The following is an 18,189-nucleotide window of genomic DNA, read 5'->3' as shown; positions in this document are numbered from 1 at the left end:
TTTCTCTCCCCAGTGACAGGCCTGCAAGCCTGTCATTACCCAGTATTGGCATCTCTCGTCTTGGAGCTGGGATGGTTACATAAACACTGAGAGCAACATAGCTCATCCAGGCTACACTTCGAGGACCTGAATTCCCCTTCAGAGGGAACGGCACTCAAGTTGAAGTAGGCCGAGGGGCAGGACGCCACTTCCCCAAGCAGAGCCAGAGGTGGGGTTGACGGCAGGGGCACCAGGAGGGACCCCGGCCACATCACCCAGTGAATTCATGTCTGCACATCTGGGCCTCCACCATGATTTTTGCCTTTTCAAATTTCAAATTGGATCGAAAAATGTGTGCAAGTGTTTTTAAAGAGTCCAGAGCCAGACTTCTTTTTTTGTTGCAAGTTATTTTAGGACTTATATTTTATCGGTTGCTGTTTTGGAAAAAAGGACTTTCGCCTCTGCGTTCCCGGAAGTGCCCAGTGAAGTGAGTGTGCACTCTGGATTTAGACAGCCCAGGTTTGAATGCAGTTCCACTGTGTCCCTGGCCAAGCTGCTCATCCTCCTGTACTTCAGTTCTGTCTATAAAGAGGGGGCTAATAAGTAGTGCCTATTCCATAGATTTTTGAGATAATCAACCATTTCACATGCTTAGAACAATGCCTTGCTATTCAATATACAAGTAGCAAAAATAACCACAGCTAGAAATATCGAATACTAGCAAAAGTGTTCAGCTTACTCTGTGCCAGGTACTTTTCTACATAAAACAGCTCTCTTTATCCAACCAGCCATTCTATAAGTAGATGCTGTTATTATTCCTGTTTTATAGATGAGGAAACTGAAACATAGAAAAGTCTATTTGGTATAAATATTCTTGTGTCTCTGCTGAACCTCATATAAACCTGGTTGTAGAGTATTACAATTATCGGTTTATATGCCTGGCTCTCCTCCATAAATATGTGGGCTCCTCAAATATGATAACTCTAGCTGTCTTTATTTTTTCCCCCTGGGCGAAGTTCTCATTAGTTATCCACTTTATACGTAATAACTGTGTATATGTCAATCCTAATCTCCTAATTTATCATAGATCTAGTACCAGACACACAGTAATAATGTTAAATACATTGGAAGGAACTTAGTGGGAAGTGTCAGTTTGGGGCATCAACATGAAAATACATTTTTTCAGTATTGGCTCCCAACCGTTGTTATATGGTTCTTTCCGAAGCTTCATGGGAACAGCTTCCTTGATGACCTTCAGGCCAAGTTATGCAGTTGTTCATTTCCCGCTGGTTATTAGCAGTTTCATTCCAGAACTGGGCTTCAGCCTGATTTATTTGATAACGTCTCTCTCCGATTCCCGCCGTAGCTCTCCTCCCGGCCCGGCCAGTGCAGCTGTGACTGCAGTCGCTCCTGGTTTCCTCGTGGCTGTCTCTCCTCCGGAGCTTAGGTGTGGGTGGGCGGTAGGAGGGTGACGTCAGGGCGACATTTGCCTTACTTGGCAGTCTGGGGTGAGGTTTCCATTCTCTCTACAGGGGCGGTTGCTGTCTCTCCAGCTGCTAGGTCGTTGGTCCTCTCTCGGGGGCGGGTTCTCAAGGCTGGGTCTTCCATGGTGTGTGAGGGCTGGTCCTTTGCAGGCCCTTTGGGAATCTCTCCCTCCCCGACACCCTCCCCAGCTCGGAGAGCTGCCTTCAGTTGCAAACTCTTCCCCTGACCCTACTTCAGTTCCTGCCTCTTCCATGGCTGCTGGGGCCACTGACCTGGGGGACACCCCTTTTAAAATGTTTTTTTTTTTTTTTATTGTGGTAGAAGTCACATAATATAAAACATACTATTTTGACCATGTTTAACTGTACAGTTCAGTGGCACTCAGGACATTCACATTGTTGTGCGACTCTCACCATCATACATCTCTGGAGTTTTTCACCTTCCTAAACCAGAACTCTGTCCCCATTAAACACTAAGTCCTCATTCCCCCTTCCCACCCTCCACCCCTCAGCCCCTGGCATCTTCCGATGTGCTTTCTGATTGTGAATTTTTTTTTTTTTTTGGTGAAGAGGATGGGATCTGACTCTATGAATTTGACTATTCTTGGTCATTGTTGTTCCATCGCTAAGATGTGTCCAACTCTTTGCGACCCCATGGACTGCAGAATGCCAGGCCTCCCTGTCCCTCATTATTCTAGGTACCTCATATAAATGGAATCAAACACTGTTTGTTTGTACCTACTATATACTGGAATGCATTTGTAAGGTTAACTTAATATATATGGGGATCCTCTTTTAATGAGGTGCAGAGAAGATGACTCAAGCCCAGTTACCTTCTTAGTGTCCACTCCACCCTGGGGAAATGTGCACGCCCTTGTGTGCCTCTGGGGACGTTGCAAGGTGCCTTGCCACCCCTCCCTCTCCCAAGCCAGTGTCCTCTCCAAGTCTGTCTTCCCCTGCCCCAGTTAACAGCTGCAAGTAGGGAATGAAATGCTGGTCTTCTATATCATTGGAACTCCTGGACTTTATGAATGATTCCCCTGGAGTCCCAGTGGGGGAGTAGGGGAGGATATAGGCTCTTCCCATGAACACTGTCCTCCCCTCTCTTCACTCTTCCTGTTACACTGACTCAGAGGGTGGAGGGAATTCAGTTGATTCTGACCTCTCCGTAAGCCCTTCAGGGTGGTGGCTGGCTCCAGCTGTTGGATTTACAAGGTCAGAATACTCAGTGCCATTTGTCCTTTGCACTGGGTTTTATCTCAAGTCCTAGGACTTCATTGCAGCTTTGTTGTTCACAATAGCCAAGACAGGGAAGCAAACTAAGTGTCCATTGGCAGATGAATGGATAAAGATTATGTGATATATAAATATATGCATATGTATGTTATATTATATATAATATATAAGTTGAAGCTCCGATACTTTGGCCACCTGATACAAAGAGCTGATTCATTGGAAAATACCCTGATGGTGGGAAAGATTGAAGGCAGGAGGAGAAGGGGATGACAGAGGATGAGATGGTTGGATGGCATCACCGATTCAGTGGACACAAGTTTGAGAAGTCCGGGAGATGGTGAAGGACAGGGAAGCCTGGCATGCTGCAGTCCATGGTGTCACAAAGTTGGACATGACACAGTGACTGAAAAACAAAGTAATATATATAAATATATACATTATATAAAAATATATTTTAATATCCTATATTAAAAATATGTAATGGAATATTATTCAGCCATGAAAAGAAAATCTTGCCATTGGTGACAACATGGATGGACCTTGAGCACATAAATTAACATTATGCTAAGTAAAATAAGTAGACAGGGAAAGACAAATGCTAGATAATCTCACTTATATGTGGAATCTAAAACAGCCAAACTCACAGAAGTAGACGGGAACTGAAAGCTGGAAGAAATGGAGAACTGTTGGGTAAATGGTACAGACCTCCAGTTGTAAGATGAATAAATTCTGGGGTATAGCCTGAGTTAACAATGTATTAGATACTTGAAAGTTGCTCAGAGAGTAAATTTTAAATGTTTTCACCACAGACATCTAAAATGGTAAACACATGAGGTGATGAAGGTGTTCAGTTCAGTTCAGTTCAGTCACTCAGTTGTGTCCAACTCTTTGTGACCCCATGGACCACAGCATGCCAGGCTTCCCTGTCCATCACCAACTCCCAGAGCTTGCTCAAACTCATGTCCATCGAGTCAGTGATGCCATCCAACCATCTCATCCTCTGTCATCCCCTTCTCCTCCTGTCTTCAATCTTTCCCAGCTTCAGGGTCTTTTCTAATGAGTCAGTTCTTTGAATCAGGTGGCCAAAGTATTGGAATTTCAGTTTCAGCATCAGTCCTTTCAATGAATATTCAGGACTGATTTCCTTTAGGACTGACTGGTTGGATCTCCTTGCAGTCTAAGGGACTCTTAAGAGTTTTCTCCAATGCCACAGTTCAAAAGCATCAATTCTTCAGCACGCAGCTTTCTTTATAGTTCAACTCTTGCATCCACATGTGACTACTGGAAAAACCATAGCTTTGACTAGACAGAACTTTGTTGACGAAGTAATGTTTCTGCTTTTTAATACGTTGTCTAGGTCATAGCTTTTCTTCCAAAGAGCAAGCGTCTTTTTAATTTCATGGCTGCAGTCACCATCTGCAGTGATTTTGGAGCCCCAAAAATAAAGTCTGTCACTGTTTCCATTGTTTCCCCATTTATTTGCCATGAAGTGATGGGACCGGATGCCATGATCTTAGTTTTCTGAATGTTGAGTTTTAAGCCAATGTTTTCATGATGATGTTTAAGCCAACTTTTTTTGATGAAGGTGTTAACTAACCTAATTGTGATATCATGTAACAATATATTGGGTTGGCCAATATTTGTTAATATTTTTCCATAAGGTGTTACAAAAAATCATAACATCCAATGTATCAAATCATTATGTTGTATACTTTAACCTTATGTGACATTGTGTTGCTGTTGTTTAGTCACTAAGTTGTGTCTGACTCTTTGTAACCCCATGGATTGTAGCCTGCTAGCCTCCTTGGTCCCTGGGATTTCCCAGGCAAGAATACTGGAGTTGGACACAACTAAACAACAACAAAAACCACAGAAAGGAATGAAATATTGCCATTTGCAGCAACATGCGTAGACCTAGAGATTATCACACTAAGTGATGTAAGTCAGATAGAGAATGACAAATATCATATGATATCACTTACTAACAATACAACTGAATTTACTTACAAAACAGAAACACAGACATAGAAAATAAGCTTATGGTTACCCAAGAGGAAGCGAGGGGGAAGGATAAATTAGGAGCATGGGATTGACAGGTACACACCCCTATGTGTAAAATAGATAACAATAAGGATTTACTGTATAGCACAGGGAACTATATATTCAATATGCTTTAATAATCTCTAATGGAAAAGAATCTGAAAAATAACACATAAATATTTTTATATAACTGAATCCCTTTGCTATACACCAGAAACTAGCACAATATTGTAAATCAATTATAGTTTAAAAATCACATTCATGTCAAAGCACTTCAGAGTTGTGAAATGCCTGACTAGAAAGAGGGGCAGATGTTAACCGGGAGAGGGGAGGCGGGAGCTGTGTTCATACATAGGAGGGCGACGGACCCAGGGCTGAGCTCTGTGTATAATCTTTTCTCATCTACTGGGGCGAGGCTGTGAGCACAAGCCAAGAAGTTGTTCAGTTACTTGCTGGCAAGTCTCCCTCTATAAGACCATTCGGATGTCAAGGCTAATGAAGGGTTAGCCTAGGGACCCTGGGCAGCTGGTGCAGGAAATATTTCACAAAGACTCTTCATAAGGTATAGCACTAGGCACTGTGGGGCAGGGGGAGCTGCAGAGTCATAAAAGGACACCAGGTTTAGGGTCAGATTTGAGCTTAGAACCTATCTCTGTGGTTTAGGAACTGTGTGACCAAAGTGTGTGATAGTAAATATTTAAAAGAATCAACTCTCCAAATAAGAAAAAAAGTTCTGATTTGTAGTTCTTCCTGACTTCTGAGATGGAAATATTCCCACTATGGTTGATTGTAAGTTACTAACATGCTACTGAATGTGGAGTTGAAAAAAGTTGAATGCATTCAGCTCAGCTCTCATGAGCCATTTCCAGCCTACCAGATTGTGTGATTTTGGACACATCATCTAATTTTTCTGAGCCTCCCCGGTTTCCACACTTGTGAAGTGAGGATAATATTCAATACTAGTATCTGTCTTACAGGGCTGCTATGACAGTTCAAAAGAATAATATATTTGAAAGCATTTGGCCAAGAGTAGGATTCAGTTTATTATTGATGTTGCATCTGGGCTTTCTCATTTCTTATTACCTAGGAGTTTATAAAATTGAAAGGATTTTCATCCAAGAAAAATCCTAACTGGTGGAGGGTGTGTAATGTCTGCTGCAGAAGTTGGAGAGGGGATGGAGAGACTGTTGGAGAAGCAAGAAATAAAACAAAAAGACAAAATAAACTAGTTTCATCTGAACTAATATATGATTTCCTAAAATCTCAAAAGATTATATGAAATAAAAGGGACCTAGAGATAGCTAAACCAACCCACCTTCTTTCCTATTACAGATGAGGAAACTGAGTCAGAGAGTGGAAGTGGCTTCCCTCAGGTTTAGCCCAGCTGCAACAGAGCCCCGAGTGGAAGCCGGCTCTGCTGACTGGCTATTCGGGACTCATCTGTGGGTCCAATTCTTTTCAGCTTGTGCTTGTTGGCATGAGCAAAGAGTGATGGAAATCTCAGGCTTCCTTTCATACTATTCAGGAAAAGTGATTTGACTCAATTATCAGAACAGTTCATTAAACCAGTGGTCTCCAAAGTGAGAGGCTGGAAGAAAAAAACCCCAAAACTACTATTGATTTTTCTATTAAAGAGTGAGACGTCAAGCAATTATCTTCTGCCAGGGAATAATCTTGTGTCATTTCATCGAAGGAATTACTCAGACAGGTGTGGGCAGGGTTAAGGGAACACAGAAGATGCTAAGGCCCCCAGAGATGAGCAACAATGAGAATTACTTCTCCCAGGTTTGGAGAGAAGCCTAGGGATGGCTGGAACCATAAGGAGGAGGGATACAGTTTCTGCCAGGGACCAGGGACCAGCCAGGAGAGAGCAGGCAGGAATGACCCTGAACTCCTTCTCTGCTCTGGTCTCTGCCAGCACCTCCTATTGGACAAACCCAACCAGATGCCAACTGGCAAGAGAGTCTGGGGGATATAGGGCTCTTTGCGGTCAGCCTCCTAGGGCACTGAGCTCGGCAGAGAAGCGGAGAATGTATCTTCAGGGTCAAGCAGAGAACAACTAGCACAAAAGCCTTAAAGATGTTTAATGTCTGGGTTGACAGTGGTCCTTTCCATCCATCTATCAGACATCATTCAGTACCCAAGGCACTTTGGTCCCAATGAGGAGTGGAAGGCAGTGGAACCCAAAGTTGATCAGTGTACTGTAACATATTGCAACTTCTGTATGCCCGACTAAATGGACTTGTGGATTATAGTATCTAGTCTGAAATAAGCAAAATCTCACAAAATGGGCGAATGCTTTAAGAAGTTTCCTAGTTTCTTGCAAAGAAACAGCAGAGTGAAGATACTGTTGCAGATGCCAAGAAACACAAAAGTGTGAGCACTGACATTGCTCTTCACTGGCTGCATTAGCTCAATGATAAGCTAATGAAATTGAATTGAAAATTGGCCCAAAAGTTCATAATGGTCACAGCTATTTGGAATATGGATTTATGTCCATTATTACTAATAATGAGCCTCCTCCTATGTGTGCACTATGCTTTGAAATATTAATTAATGATAATAGTGCTTGCCAATAGTTCATAAATAAACACTCGTATTTTGGTTTATGCTTAAAAAATATTTACTGATGCGATGGTTGGAGACCACTGGTTTTAAATAATAAACAAAGGCTAGAATTGCGGGGGTCATTGATTTAGTCATTGTGCTTCTCTTGAGAGATAGTGAAGGCTACATGGTTTTTCTGCTTAGAAGACATAATACAAAAAAACAAAATAAAAGGGAAAGTGGGCTTGTGAATAATAATAACAAATGTTTATAAGTAAGCTTATGTGTTAAGCACTGCTCTAACCACAGAAAAACCATGTAAAATGCATCAACTCAATTACTGCTCACAGCAATTCCATGATGTGGGTATTGTCATCATTCCCATTTTACAGATAAGGGGACTGAGGCAGGTCAAGGTTTTAGTACAGTGTTTGGTACAGCCGAGAAGAGGTAGGGTGGGGTTCGAACCCGGGAAGTTGACTTCAGATTCTTTGCTCTTCATCTCTAGGCCTTGTTGCCTCTTTGAAGGAAGTAGGGGCTCCATGGAGTAATTTTGAAATTAAGAAAAAAAAATTGCAAAGTAAAATTAAAACAATTGAATGCAAGTTTTAAAAGTACGGAGACAGGAGAGTCACTCAAATGTTCTTCTGTGGGTTAAGAGTGACTCTTTCCTTATGCTCTTTGGCATCTGCCAAGTATGATTTTCAGGATGTGGTAGCTGGCTAACTGCCTCTGGTAGCCACTAGATTCCGCTCTCCTTTGGATTTTTCCTCTTGCCCTCTGAATCCTTCCTTTAGACTTGCCTTGCCCTTATTCTCTTTCTAGGAGCTCGTATTTTTTTAGGGTTCTCCAGAGGAATAGAACCAATAGGAGGTACTGGTCTCTCTCTCTCTCCATCTCTCACTATAGATAGTAATCCCTCCCCCAGATATATTAATAGATATGTAGAGATAGATTTTATTCCTTAAAATAAAATATTTTGTTCTTTAAAATCTATCTATATAGATTTACTTATTCATTTAAAACTCATGTGATCATTGTTTTTCAGTTTTCATCAAACCAGTCAATCCTAAAGGAAATCAGTCCTGAATAATCATTCAGTTCAGTTCAGTCACCCAGTCGTGTCCGACTCTTTGCGACCCCATGGACTGCAGCACGCCAGGCCTCCTTGTCCATTGCCAACTCCTGGAGTTTACTCAAACTCATGTCCATTGAGTCAGTGATACCATCCAACCATCTCATCCTCTGTCGTCCCCTTCTCCTCCTGCCTTCAATCTTTCCTAGCATCAGGGTCTTTTCAAATAACTCAGTTCTTCACATCAGGTGGCCAAAGTATTGGAGTTTCAGCTTCAGCATCAGTCCTTCCAATGAACACCCAGGACTGATCTCCTTTAGGATGGACTGGTTGGATCTCCTTGCAGTCCAAGGGACTCTCAAGAGTCTTCTCCAACACCACAGTTCAAAAGAATCAATTCTTTGGTGCTCAGCTTTCTTTATAGTCCAACTCTCACATCCATACATGACTACTGGAAAAACCATAGCTTTGACTAGATGGATCTTTGTTGACAAAGTAATGTCTCTGCTTTTTAATATGCTGTCTAGGTTGGTCATAGCTTTTCTTCTAAGGAGCAAGTGTCTTTTTAATTTCATGGCTGCAGTCACCATCTGCAGTGATTTTGGAGCCCAGGAAAATAAAATCCGTCACTGTTTCCCCATCTATTTGCCATGAAGTGATGGGACCAGATGCCATGATCTTAGTTTTCTGAATGTTGAGTTTTAAGCCAACTTTTTCACTCTCATTGGAAGGACTGATGCTGAAGCTGAAGCTCATTGGAAAAGATCCTGATGCTGGGAAAGATTGAAGGCAGGAGGAGAAGGGAATGACAGAGGATTAGATGGTTGGATGGCATCACCAACTCGATGGACATGAGGAGCAAGCTCTGGAAGTCAGTGATGGACAGGGAAGCCTGGTGTGCTGCAGTCCATGTAGTCACCAAGAGTCAGACACGACTGAGTGACTGAACTGAATATTTATTTAAAATTTTATTTATTTATTTGGCTGCACCGGGCCTCAGTTGTGGTTCACGGGCTCTTTAGTTGTGGTGTGTAGACTCTTAGTTGTAGCATCTAGTTCCCTGGCCACGGATGGAACCTGGGCCCCCGCATTGGGAACTCGGAGTCTCAGCCACTGGGCCACCAGGGAAGTCCCTGAGTTCATGGTTCTGATGGGCGGCACCAGTGCGCAGGACACTGCTGCTTCATAAACATGGCTTATTGGCGAGAATTTGAAATGCTGGGTCTCTGGATGCTTCTTGGCCAGAAGTGTGATTGGCGTCAGCCTCAATGAAGCCCGTGTAGAGCGGGAAGGAGGCAGCTTCACACCTGCCCCCAACAGGCGTAGCCCTGCGGTCCAGCTCTCTGGACCATGTATCCAGAAAGCCCATGTATCCGCCCATGTATCAGGGCGGCCAGAGTGACTGGGTGCTGACTTAGGCTGTGCCTTTCATGGTAGACAGTTTACCACTCAGCGGGGGACGGGAGACATGGAGCAGAAGGATGAGTGGGAATTTATCTGAAGGGGCAGAGCTAGAGTGTCTGCTAGGTTCTCTGTCTTAGTTTCCTGTGTGGCTGTAACAAGCTACTGCAAACTCAGTGGCTTAAGACAACACAAATTCATTAGAAGGCCAGAAGGCTGACACAGGTCTCTCTGGGCCAAGGTCAAGTTGTCAGCAGGGTGAGGTTCCCTTCTGTAGGCTCTAGGAAGCGAAGTCACTCAGTTGTGTCCGACTCTTTGCGACTCCATGGACTGTAGCCCACCAGGCTTCTCTGTCCATGGGATTTTCCAGGCAAGAGTACTGGAGTGGGTTGCCATTTCCTTCTCCAGGAGATCTTCCTGACCCAGGGATTGAACTCAGGTCTCTGGCGTTGTAGGCAGATGCTTTACCGACTAAGCCACCAGGGAAGTCCGTAGGCTCTAGGGGTGGATGCTTAATCCTTGCCTTTTCCAGGTTGTAGACTTTGATCTCATTCCTTGGCTCTGGGGGACCATTATTCCACCCACCATTGTAGCCTTATGCTTTCCATTTTAAAATAAGCTATTAGTGTAAGATGATTTTTAATGGAAAGGTATAATAATTTCACTAATTTTAAGAATGCTGAAGTTTTTCTTTGAAAGAATTTGAGATATATTTATGTTTAACTTACTAAATTTATAAGTTATTAATTAACTTGGGAATGTTTTGCTTATTAGGATTGAAGCTTCTGTGAGTAGGTATTTGAAGTGCTTACTTTTTAAAAAAAGCAAATGCATTAGAGTTATAATTGCAGTTTTAAAACGTTTAAAAGAATTTTTATTGTTTGTCAAAGGGACTTGTTTAGTCTGTTCAATGTGAGTTTCTCAAAGAATAATAAAAGGCCCTCTTATTTCGTATGAAAATTTACTAGACTTATATTTGCTTGAACTTAAACTTTAATGAACACTAGGTCTCCACATTTGTTACTTTTTCAATTGCCATTAATTTGTAACCAAGATGCTATAAATAGGTCTATGCACATAAACTCAGGCTGATACTTATTCTAGTCCAGGGTAAGTCTGTGGTCCTAAGTGAGACTTTCAGAAGCATTTTGTGAATGTATGTGTGGATTTATTCATTCATTTGGCCCAGGCACTATGCTAGGTACAAGTAAGATTATGGTGTAACAGAAAATATAGTATTAGTCACTGAGTCCTGTCAGACTTTTTGTGACCCTATGGACTGTGGCCCTCCAGGCTCCTCTGTCCATGGAATTCTCCAGGCAAGAATACTGGAGTGGATTGCCATTCCCTTCTCCAGGGTATCTTCCTGACCCAGAGGTCAAACCCGTGTCTCCTGCATTGCAGGCAGATTCTTTACCATCTGAACCACCAGGAGAGCCCAAAAAGTGATACCAGAAGATGAGATTTACTCAGTTGGAGAAAGCTGCAGCTAGGAAATGACCCTAAGGAGCAATGGATAATTATCAGACAGAGGGGCTGGGAAGAGCATTGTAGGAAGGTAGAACGACCTGAAAGAAGACTGCATGGCATGTGTAGGGAATGGTGAGATTTTGTGATCCTGCTGGGAGTTTTAAAAAAGATTCTAATTATTCTCAGGTGACTTTTATGTCAATTTCTGATGGAGTGTCAGTGTCAGGATCAGGGCATGTTCCAGAGTAAATGTGTCAAGTAAATCAGTCACCCCCGAGTTAGTCACCTGAGCAATCACACATAACCAACTGGGAACACAGGGCAGTTACTAACCTGATTCTCTTGTTGCTCAGGGAATCATAACTGCTAACATTTATTGAGCTCATATTATGTGCCCAGCTCCAGGCACTTTATAAGTATTAGCTCACTTAACCCTCATAGCCGTAAGAAATAGATTTATTATCAAGAGTTGAGGAAATTGACACAGAGAAGGGTTAAGTGACAAAAGTCACACTGCATGTGGGTGACAGGACCATGATGTAAACCTTGCACAGGCTGTTTCCCCTTTCTGGAATGCTCGTGCCCCCATCTTCTGAAGCCAGCTCTTCTCATCTTTCAACATCACTTCCTCAGACGGCCCATTTCCACCCCACACCTTGTTATTCTGCACCTTAGTCCCTTGCTTTTTTCCCTTCATAGCACTTATGACAAATTAAATTTGTCCTCTACTTATTTTTTTGTCCCCTACTTGGACAGCAAGGAGATCAAACCAGTCAACCCTAAAGGAAACCAACCCTGAATAATCATTGGAAGGACTGTGCTGAAGCTGAAGCTCCAATACTCTGGCCACCTGATGTGAAGAGCTGACTCACTGGAAAAGACCCTGATGCTGGGAAAGATTGAGGGCAGGAGGAGAAGGGGATGACAGAGGATGAGATGGTTGGATGGCATCACCGACTCAATGGACATGGGTTTGAGCTAACTCAAGGAGATGGTGAAGGTCAGGGAAGCCTAGGATGCTATGGTTCATGGGGTTACATGGAGTTGGACATGACTAAGCGACTGAACAACAACTTGTTTTTTTCTTTCCCACTAGAATCTAAATTCCATTAAGCTATAGACTCTATCTGTCTTGTTCACCATCTTATGCCCAGTGCCTTCACAGAGTCTATCATGGAGCAGCTCCTCAATAGATGTCTGTTGATGAGTAAATTAATACTGACTTTATTTATTTTTTTTAATTTTTATTTAATACTGACTTTAAAGTTCACTATTCCCTAAGCATTCTATTTTATAAACAGTAAGTAGGAATATCCCATTTAAGCATAATACTGTATTTCTGATTCAGATTGGTACTCAGCAGCAAGCTTAGCTTTCTGTGTATTCCTAGAAAATTTTACATCAATGTTAAGTTTCTGAGAGTAGGAATATAAGCCTCACTCAGCAAAAGGTAAACATACTCAGTTTGATAAAAAACCAACTTGAATTGACACGCACCAAAAATGCACCAGTGTGTGTTGTTGGAAAAACATTTATTGCAATTCAGTGTCAAAAAAATTTTACAAAAATATGCCACCGTCTGGTACAAACAACTATAAAAAAATCAGTTCGTCATGCAAGAAGAGAGTGCAAATAATTTATACAGAAGGACTCAGTTCACACAATATTAAATAAACATCTCTGCATGTAATTGGTCTAACCTTATACTTTTAGTTAAAATGTTCAATCCCCTATAGCATTTTTCATTAAAAAAGTACTTGAAAGCTTCTAAGCTTAGGATATGGACTTTCACATACACCTCCTCTAGCCAGGATGATTGGCAGTATCGGCAGAATAAAGATGGCGCCAAATGTGCTCAAGTGCAGAGCACAGCTTGGCGCCTTCTGTTTAACAGCCTTGTATATCATTAATTAAATTAAACATTTCTATACTCAAAGACAGAAAAAGTCATGTTCAAACTCCAGAAGTAATGTTGCAGCAGATGGAGTTTCAAGCCGTTCAGAGTTTTGAAGCAGCCATCCATTTTTGGCCAAATGGAGCAGGGCCTGAATTTTGAGAGCTCTCTCAGAAAACTTTGTTTGCTGAGTTCAAGGATACTTTGAAAAATGTCTAGCAGACAAAGTCATGAATATCCTGGTTCCTTGCTCCTTGCCGCCTCATGCCCCCTTTGCTTGTGAGGTTTAGCAGAGAGTGACCTTCCACTGGTAGAAGCTCACTGGGTCTCACAGCAGGTACCAGAGGACCGGGAGATGGAAGGGAGGGGGTAAATGTACCTCTTAGTCTAAGGCGAGAGGAAACCTGCTTGGTTACCATCAGAATCTTAGTTTCTAGAAAGCAATCCAGGTGCTCAGTGGTCATCTGTTTCAGGGGGCACCTCTACAATTAAAATCTGAGTACCTAGGGAAAAATGAATTTGTCAACACAGGCTGCTAACTTTACGGCAAGCAGGTTGTACTCACTAGTATGCCGTACCCACAGCAGAGTCAGGGTTCTGTAAAAACATTAAGAGGCTCCTTAACTTCTCCAGGAAGAATCAGGGACTTCAAATGTTTTTAAAAAGTTAACAGCCAGACACCTAACACTGGACCACCAATGTGGAAGTCTTGAGAGGAATCAGCTCTGGTGTCACGTGCGTCCAGCCACAACAAAAGGTGCTGCGGTAGGGGGCACGAAGTCAAGGCTCACAGAGTCCCAGGTTTATACTCAGGACCACTGCTGAGTACCAGCTGGGTTGAGGCATGTCTCCCAAATATTCTGGACCCACTACTTCATCTGGAAAGGCAGAAGGAATGCCAGACTCCATCATCGCTAACCTTCCTCCCAGCACTAAAGTCTAGCAGAGGAGTTTCCTTCCTCTGGAAAACCACGAGACTTGACTCTCCTTAACAAAACAGAGGAGAAAGCGTCTACAGAAACCGTGGAGTTGAAAGGAATTACGATCTTGTTTGTTGAAGACATCAAGGGCCCAAGCTATATCAAAGAGCCCCATCTCTGCATTTGCCTAGAGGTTCAGGGTGTTTCTGAGGTCTGTTTAAACACTAATAGGATTTTAGGCCAGCATCCAGTCAGAGGGATGGTTCACAGACTCTGAGAGTTGGAAACAGATTAAAACGAAAAAACACAAAAAACAACAGATGTCAACATGGAAAATGATGATAGAGTTTAGTTTAAAAAATTCACACATAAAATTACAGTTAAAAAAATTCACACATAAAATAGTGTTTGCATAGCAAGATGTAATTGCCCTACAGCCTGGCAGAAATATATAAACTCAGGTGCATATTTTATGATAAACATTGTATTGAACACTAAGCATGATATACTGTTGAAATGACTGAACTTCTTGCAAATCACACCACTTGTTTAGACAAATCAGATTCCAAGCCCCTTCTCTTCTCCCACATAAAAACAATGGAAACGAGGAGCCTGTGTTAATTGCAAGCTCCCAAACAGTTTTTGAAGAGAGAACTGTGGCAATAAGGTAATCACACTTGTTACCTTCCTTCATTGTTGCCAAGTAAAGCCCTTTGTTGCCTTGACAGTTTTGCAGTGTAAATCCAGCCCATCTAAAATATCTCCTCTGATCTACTTCAATATAAAATGGATCATGGCTAAACAGAGGTCATCTCACAACTGACCCTTTTGATCTCAAAACTGGAGATGTTTTCACATTGTAGTTTCTGCCACCACCCTCCCAGGTGACTGGTCCATCTGCTAAAAGTAACAGTGTTGAGTCATAATGTGATCTACTTTAAAATGTCTGGATCTTGCTATAAATTGAGTCCTACGTGAGCTTCACATATTCTCCTTTCCTCAAACGCTGTGCCTTCTTCTCAAGAAACTCTAGGATTGTTGTTCAGAAATGTTCACATTGAAACAAATCATTACACTCGCGTGGATCAGCTTCTACTGTCCTGGACAAAAACTCTTTCCTTCTCTGGTACTCTCATATTCGACATCAATCTTGAATCCTCCTTTCCAGAGTTGCGGTGGGGATAGGTAGGCACAGCAGAGACAGTGCAGCATTCTGTCTTCTCCAGCACTTTCCACTGGCATGTCCCTTCTGGCTTTTTAGGCCAGAAGTTCTGAGACAGAGATTCTTTGTTTTTTGGTTTTTAGGTCAGGTTGTCCTGGGAGGGTTTGCCAATAGAAATTCTATAGACAATCAGTGCCCAGGGAACAAGCATCTTCTTTTAAACTTTCTGGTTTTACTTATACGAGAGGCTCTGGCCACACTGCAGAGGTGCCCCGTGCCACCAGTAGAGATGCTCACACAGCTATGCTCTTTGTCCCCGCCACCCCCCCGCTCATGCCCAAACCACAGCAGCAAAGACACACCACCGCTATTCCTTCCCCTCTCCCTCGCCACCTGCCATTTCTTTCCTTATTTTCCTCTTCCAAAGAAAGGGAATCACAAGTATTGGTTTCTTTTTTTTTTCCTTAAAAAATTTTCCTTGACTCTGTCCACACCACCTCCAGTGATGTCAAAGGAGATGGGGAGCGTTTGGAGTCACGATCTAGGTAAACATTTCAGAAAACTGTAAGCCTGTTCCTTGTGGTAGGGTCATTTTGCATAGCTGTTCTTGCTGCCTGGGGCCTGCGGTGTGGTCTTGAGCACTCGGACAGTCCAAGTGATACTGGTTCCCCAGTTTCGTGCTGACAGTCAAAGCAGGCGACATTTCTGGAAATGTGAACCTGAAGGTGCTGAGGAGTGTCTGTTTACACCATCAGCATGAAGGTGCTGAGAACATGAATTTGGGGCAAGATGTGAAAGGCTATGAACGCCCCAAGTTGCCAGAGTCAAAGGTTCCAGAGCCCTCACCACAACAACGATCTCAGCTCCACTCACATCTTTAAGGAGGCTGAGACCTTGGAGAGAACCTGCCTGAATTAGGGCAGAATGAGCCTTTGATTCCATAGTCTGGACCTGCATTCTCAATGTGACCTTGACTGGGGTGGGCAGGATCCTGTTAGGTGTCACAGTGGTTTGTGACCCTCCAGAGCTCAACCTTAACCAATATCTTATTCTTTAATATTTACTTTCCCTCAAAATTGAAATACAATTTACCTTTTTCTTCTTAGGGGGGTGATGATGAAAAAAAAGATATTGAGAAATCCATAGGCATAGGCCTTGCACAGTGAGGAACATCAACTAGTGGTCAAGTTCTTTTCCAGATACTGGTACTTGGGTTGTGCTTTGAGAAAGGGCACGAAGGGGTCCCTCATCACTAGCTGGTCCCTTGGCTTGTTTCTGTGCATTCTTAACCATCTCTCCCCATTTCAGGTCACCCCCAATTCAATCCCTAAGAATACACTGTTGCTCAACATAAATGTGGACCAAGTTCCTATTTCTGCTTCACTCATTGGCCAAGATCATGGAGGGTGCCCACTTTACGTACACAAAAAAGGAAAGCAAATACAATTGCAAAAATATATACACTGTTGTAGAAAAGCAAAGTTCTATAAAAGGTAAAAAACAAAAACATTCCCCACTCCCTTCTAGGAATATTGACTCCTTAAGTCCTGAGATTTCCTTCTTCCACATATAACTACCTGTTGGTATTTGTCTAGCAAGTTCCCCTGGGGTTGAACTCAAAGTACCTCCATCCACTCCCTGTCTGGCGAGAACACCAGGCTTTATCAACCTCATAAGAAGCCCTAGCTCAGGTTGACTAAATTTCGGCTGGATATAAAGAAAACTCATCAACCATCAAGAAGAACAGCAGCTGATATGTAAAACCTGTTCTACAAGTCTTTATCAGGCCTCTGGCTCCAAACAGTCCCCAGAGACAGGCTTATCCATCAAGATACCCTAGGAAGCCCAGACAAGCCAAGAAGTTAAACAGGAATAAGAAAATCTTCATGGCTATTGGGTGACTCATTCCATTTTTCCTGCAGCAGGATTTCCTCTGGGACTGCTTTTAATTGGCCTTATGTTGCATGACATAAGCTACAACGTGAAAGGGAAAAAGGCATAGGTGCTTTGGGGTTTCTTCTCAAACAGAAGAAACCCCAAAGAGTGTCCCATTCGTCTAAAAGGGAAGCCTGAAGCATGAGGAAGGATGCCTCCAATCTCTCTTCCTGTTTCAAATCACTTTTGATGAAGACACAAAACAGACAGAGACCGTCTACTGGACCATGCGGTTTGTCAGAGCGAGCGTTGCAGCTTTCCGAGGTAGACTATTGTGCGGTGTCTTCGGAAGATAAGGCCCTATCTATACCCATGTGGGTTTAAGATGAGTGGTGCTTCCATTGCCTTTGCCAAACAAACCCCAAATCAAAACCCAAAGCCCAGGGGTTTCTCACATGTAGTTTTTCTTCTTAATTTTTTTTCCCAACACATTTTCACATTGTAAACGAAGAGCGTTCTATTTTGTATTTGAATTTTGCCCTCTCTCCCACAGCTCTAGGGAACTATCAAGGAGTTGCAGTGAACTTCAAGAGAATTCCATTTTCACCGATGAAATAGAATTCCTGCCTTACAGTCTTGCTGGCAAATCGTTAGGAAAAAAAGTTTATTTACAGGATTTCTGTTTTCCATACCAATTCTAATGAGAAGTCCATATGCTTAAACTTCCAGCCAGCAGCTGTTCTCTCCCCTTCAGTGTCCCTTATCTCAGAAGTTTTGAGCCAATGTTTAACATGTACACTATTTACAAATCAAGTGTCCAAACTCTGGATTCCCAACCATCCAATCATCAGGGGAACCCTTCTGAAGTGCTGTCATGTGCTGGGATTCAGAACTTGAACAAGTTGATAAAGTCCTGGGGTGAAAGTGAAACAGAACAGCTCGCTGGGTTATTGGCTGTGCACGGGTGATCGGTGCCCTGGAAAGGAACATCATGGTTAGGTGGGCATTCTCCACAGCATCCCATTGGCTTGTGGTACCCTATGGAATTGCTGCTGCTGCTGTTCAGTCGCTCAGTCATGTCTGACTCTTTTGCGACACCATGGACT

At 42.7% G+C, this 18,189-nt stretch overlaps 1 protein-coding gene across 2 annotated transcripts in view; it reads right to left on the bottom strand.

Moving 5' to 3' along the window:
• Nucleotides 1-12,747: 12,747 nt before the first annotated feature.
• Nucleotides 12,748-18,189, bottom strand: part of FBXO32 (F-box protein 32) — a 37,121-nt gene continuing 31,679 nt past the window's right edge. For both annotated transcript variants that reach the window (XM_043879299.1, XM_043879300.1), the window contains one exon: nt 12,748-18,059. In XM_043879299.1, the coding sequence (XP_043735234.1) occupies nt 17,970-18,059 (90 nt within the window). In that variant the 3' untranslated portion in view covers nt 12,748-17,969. The remainder of the gene's footprint in view (nt 18,060-18,189) is intronic.

This window comes from Cervus elaphus, chromosome 21 (genome assembly GCF_910594005.1).
Source record: "Cervus elaphus chromosome 21, mCerEla1.1, whole genome shotgun sequence".
Lineage (NCBI taxonomy): Eukaryota > Metazoa > Chordata > Mammalia > Artiodactyla > Cervidae > Cervus > Cervus elaphus.
Note: the sequence above shows the minus strand (reverse complement) of the source record. Positions and strands in the feature narration are given on the sequence as shown.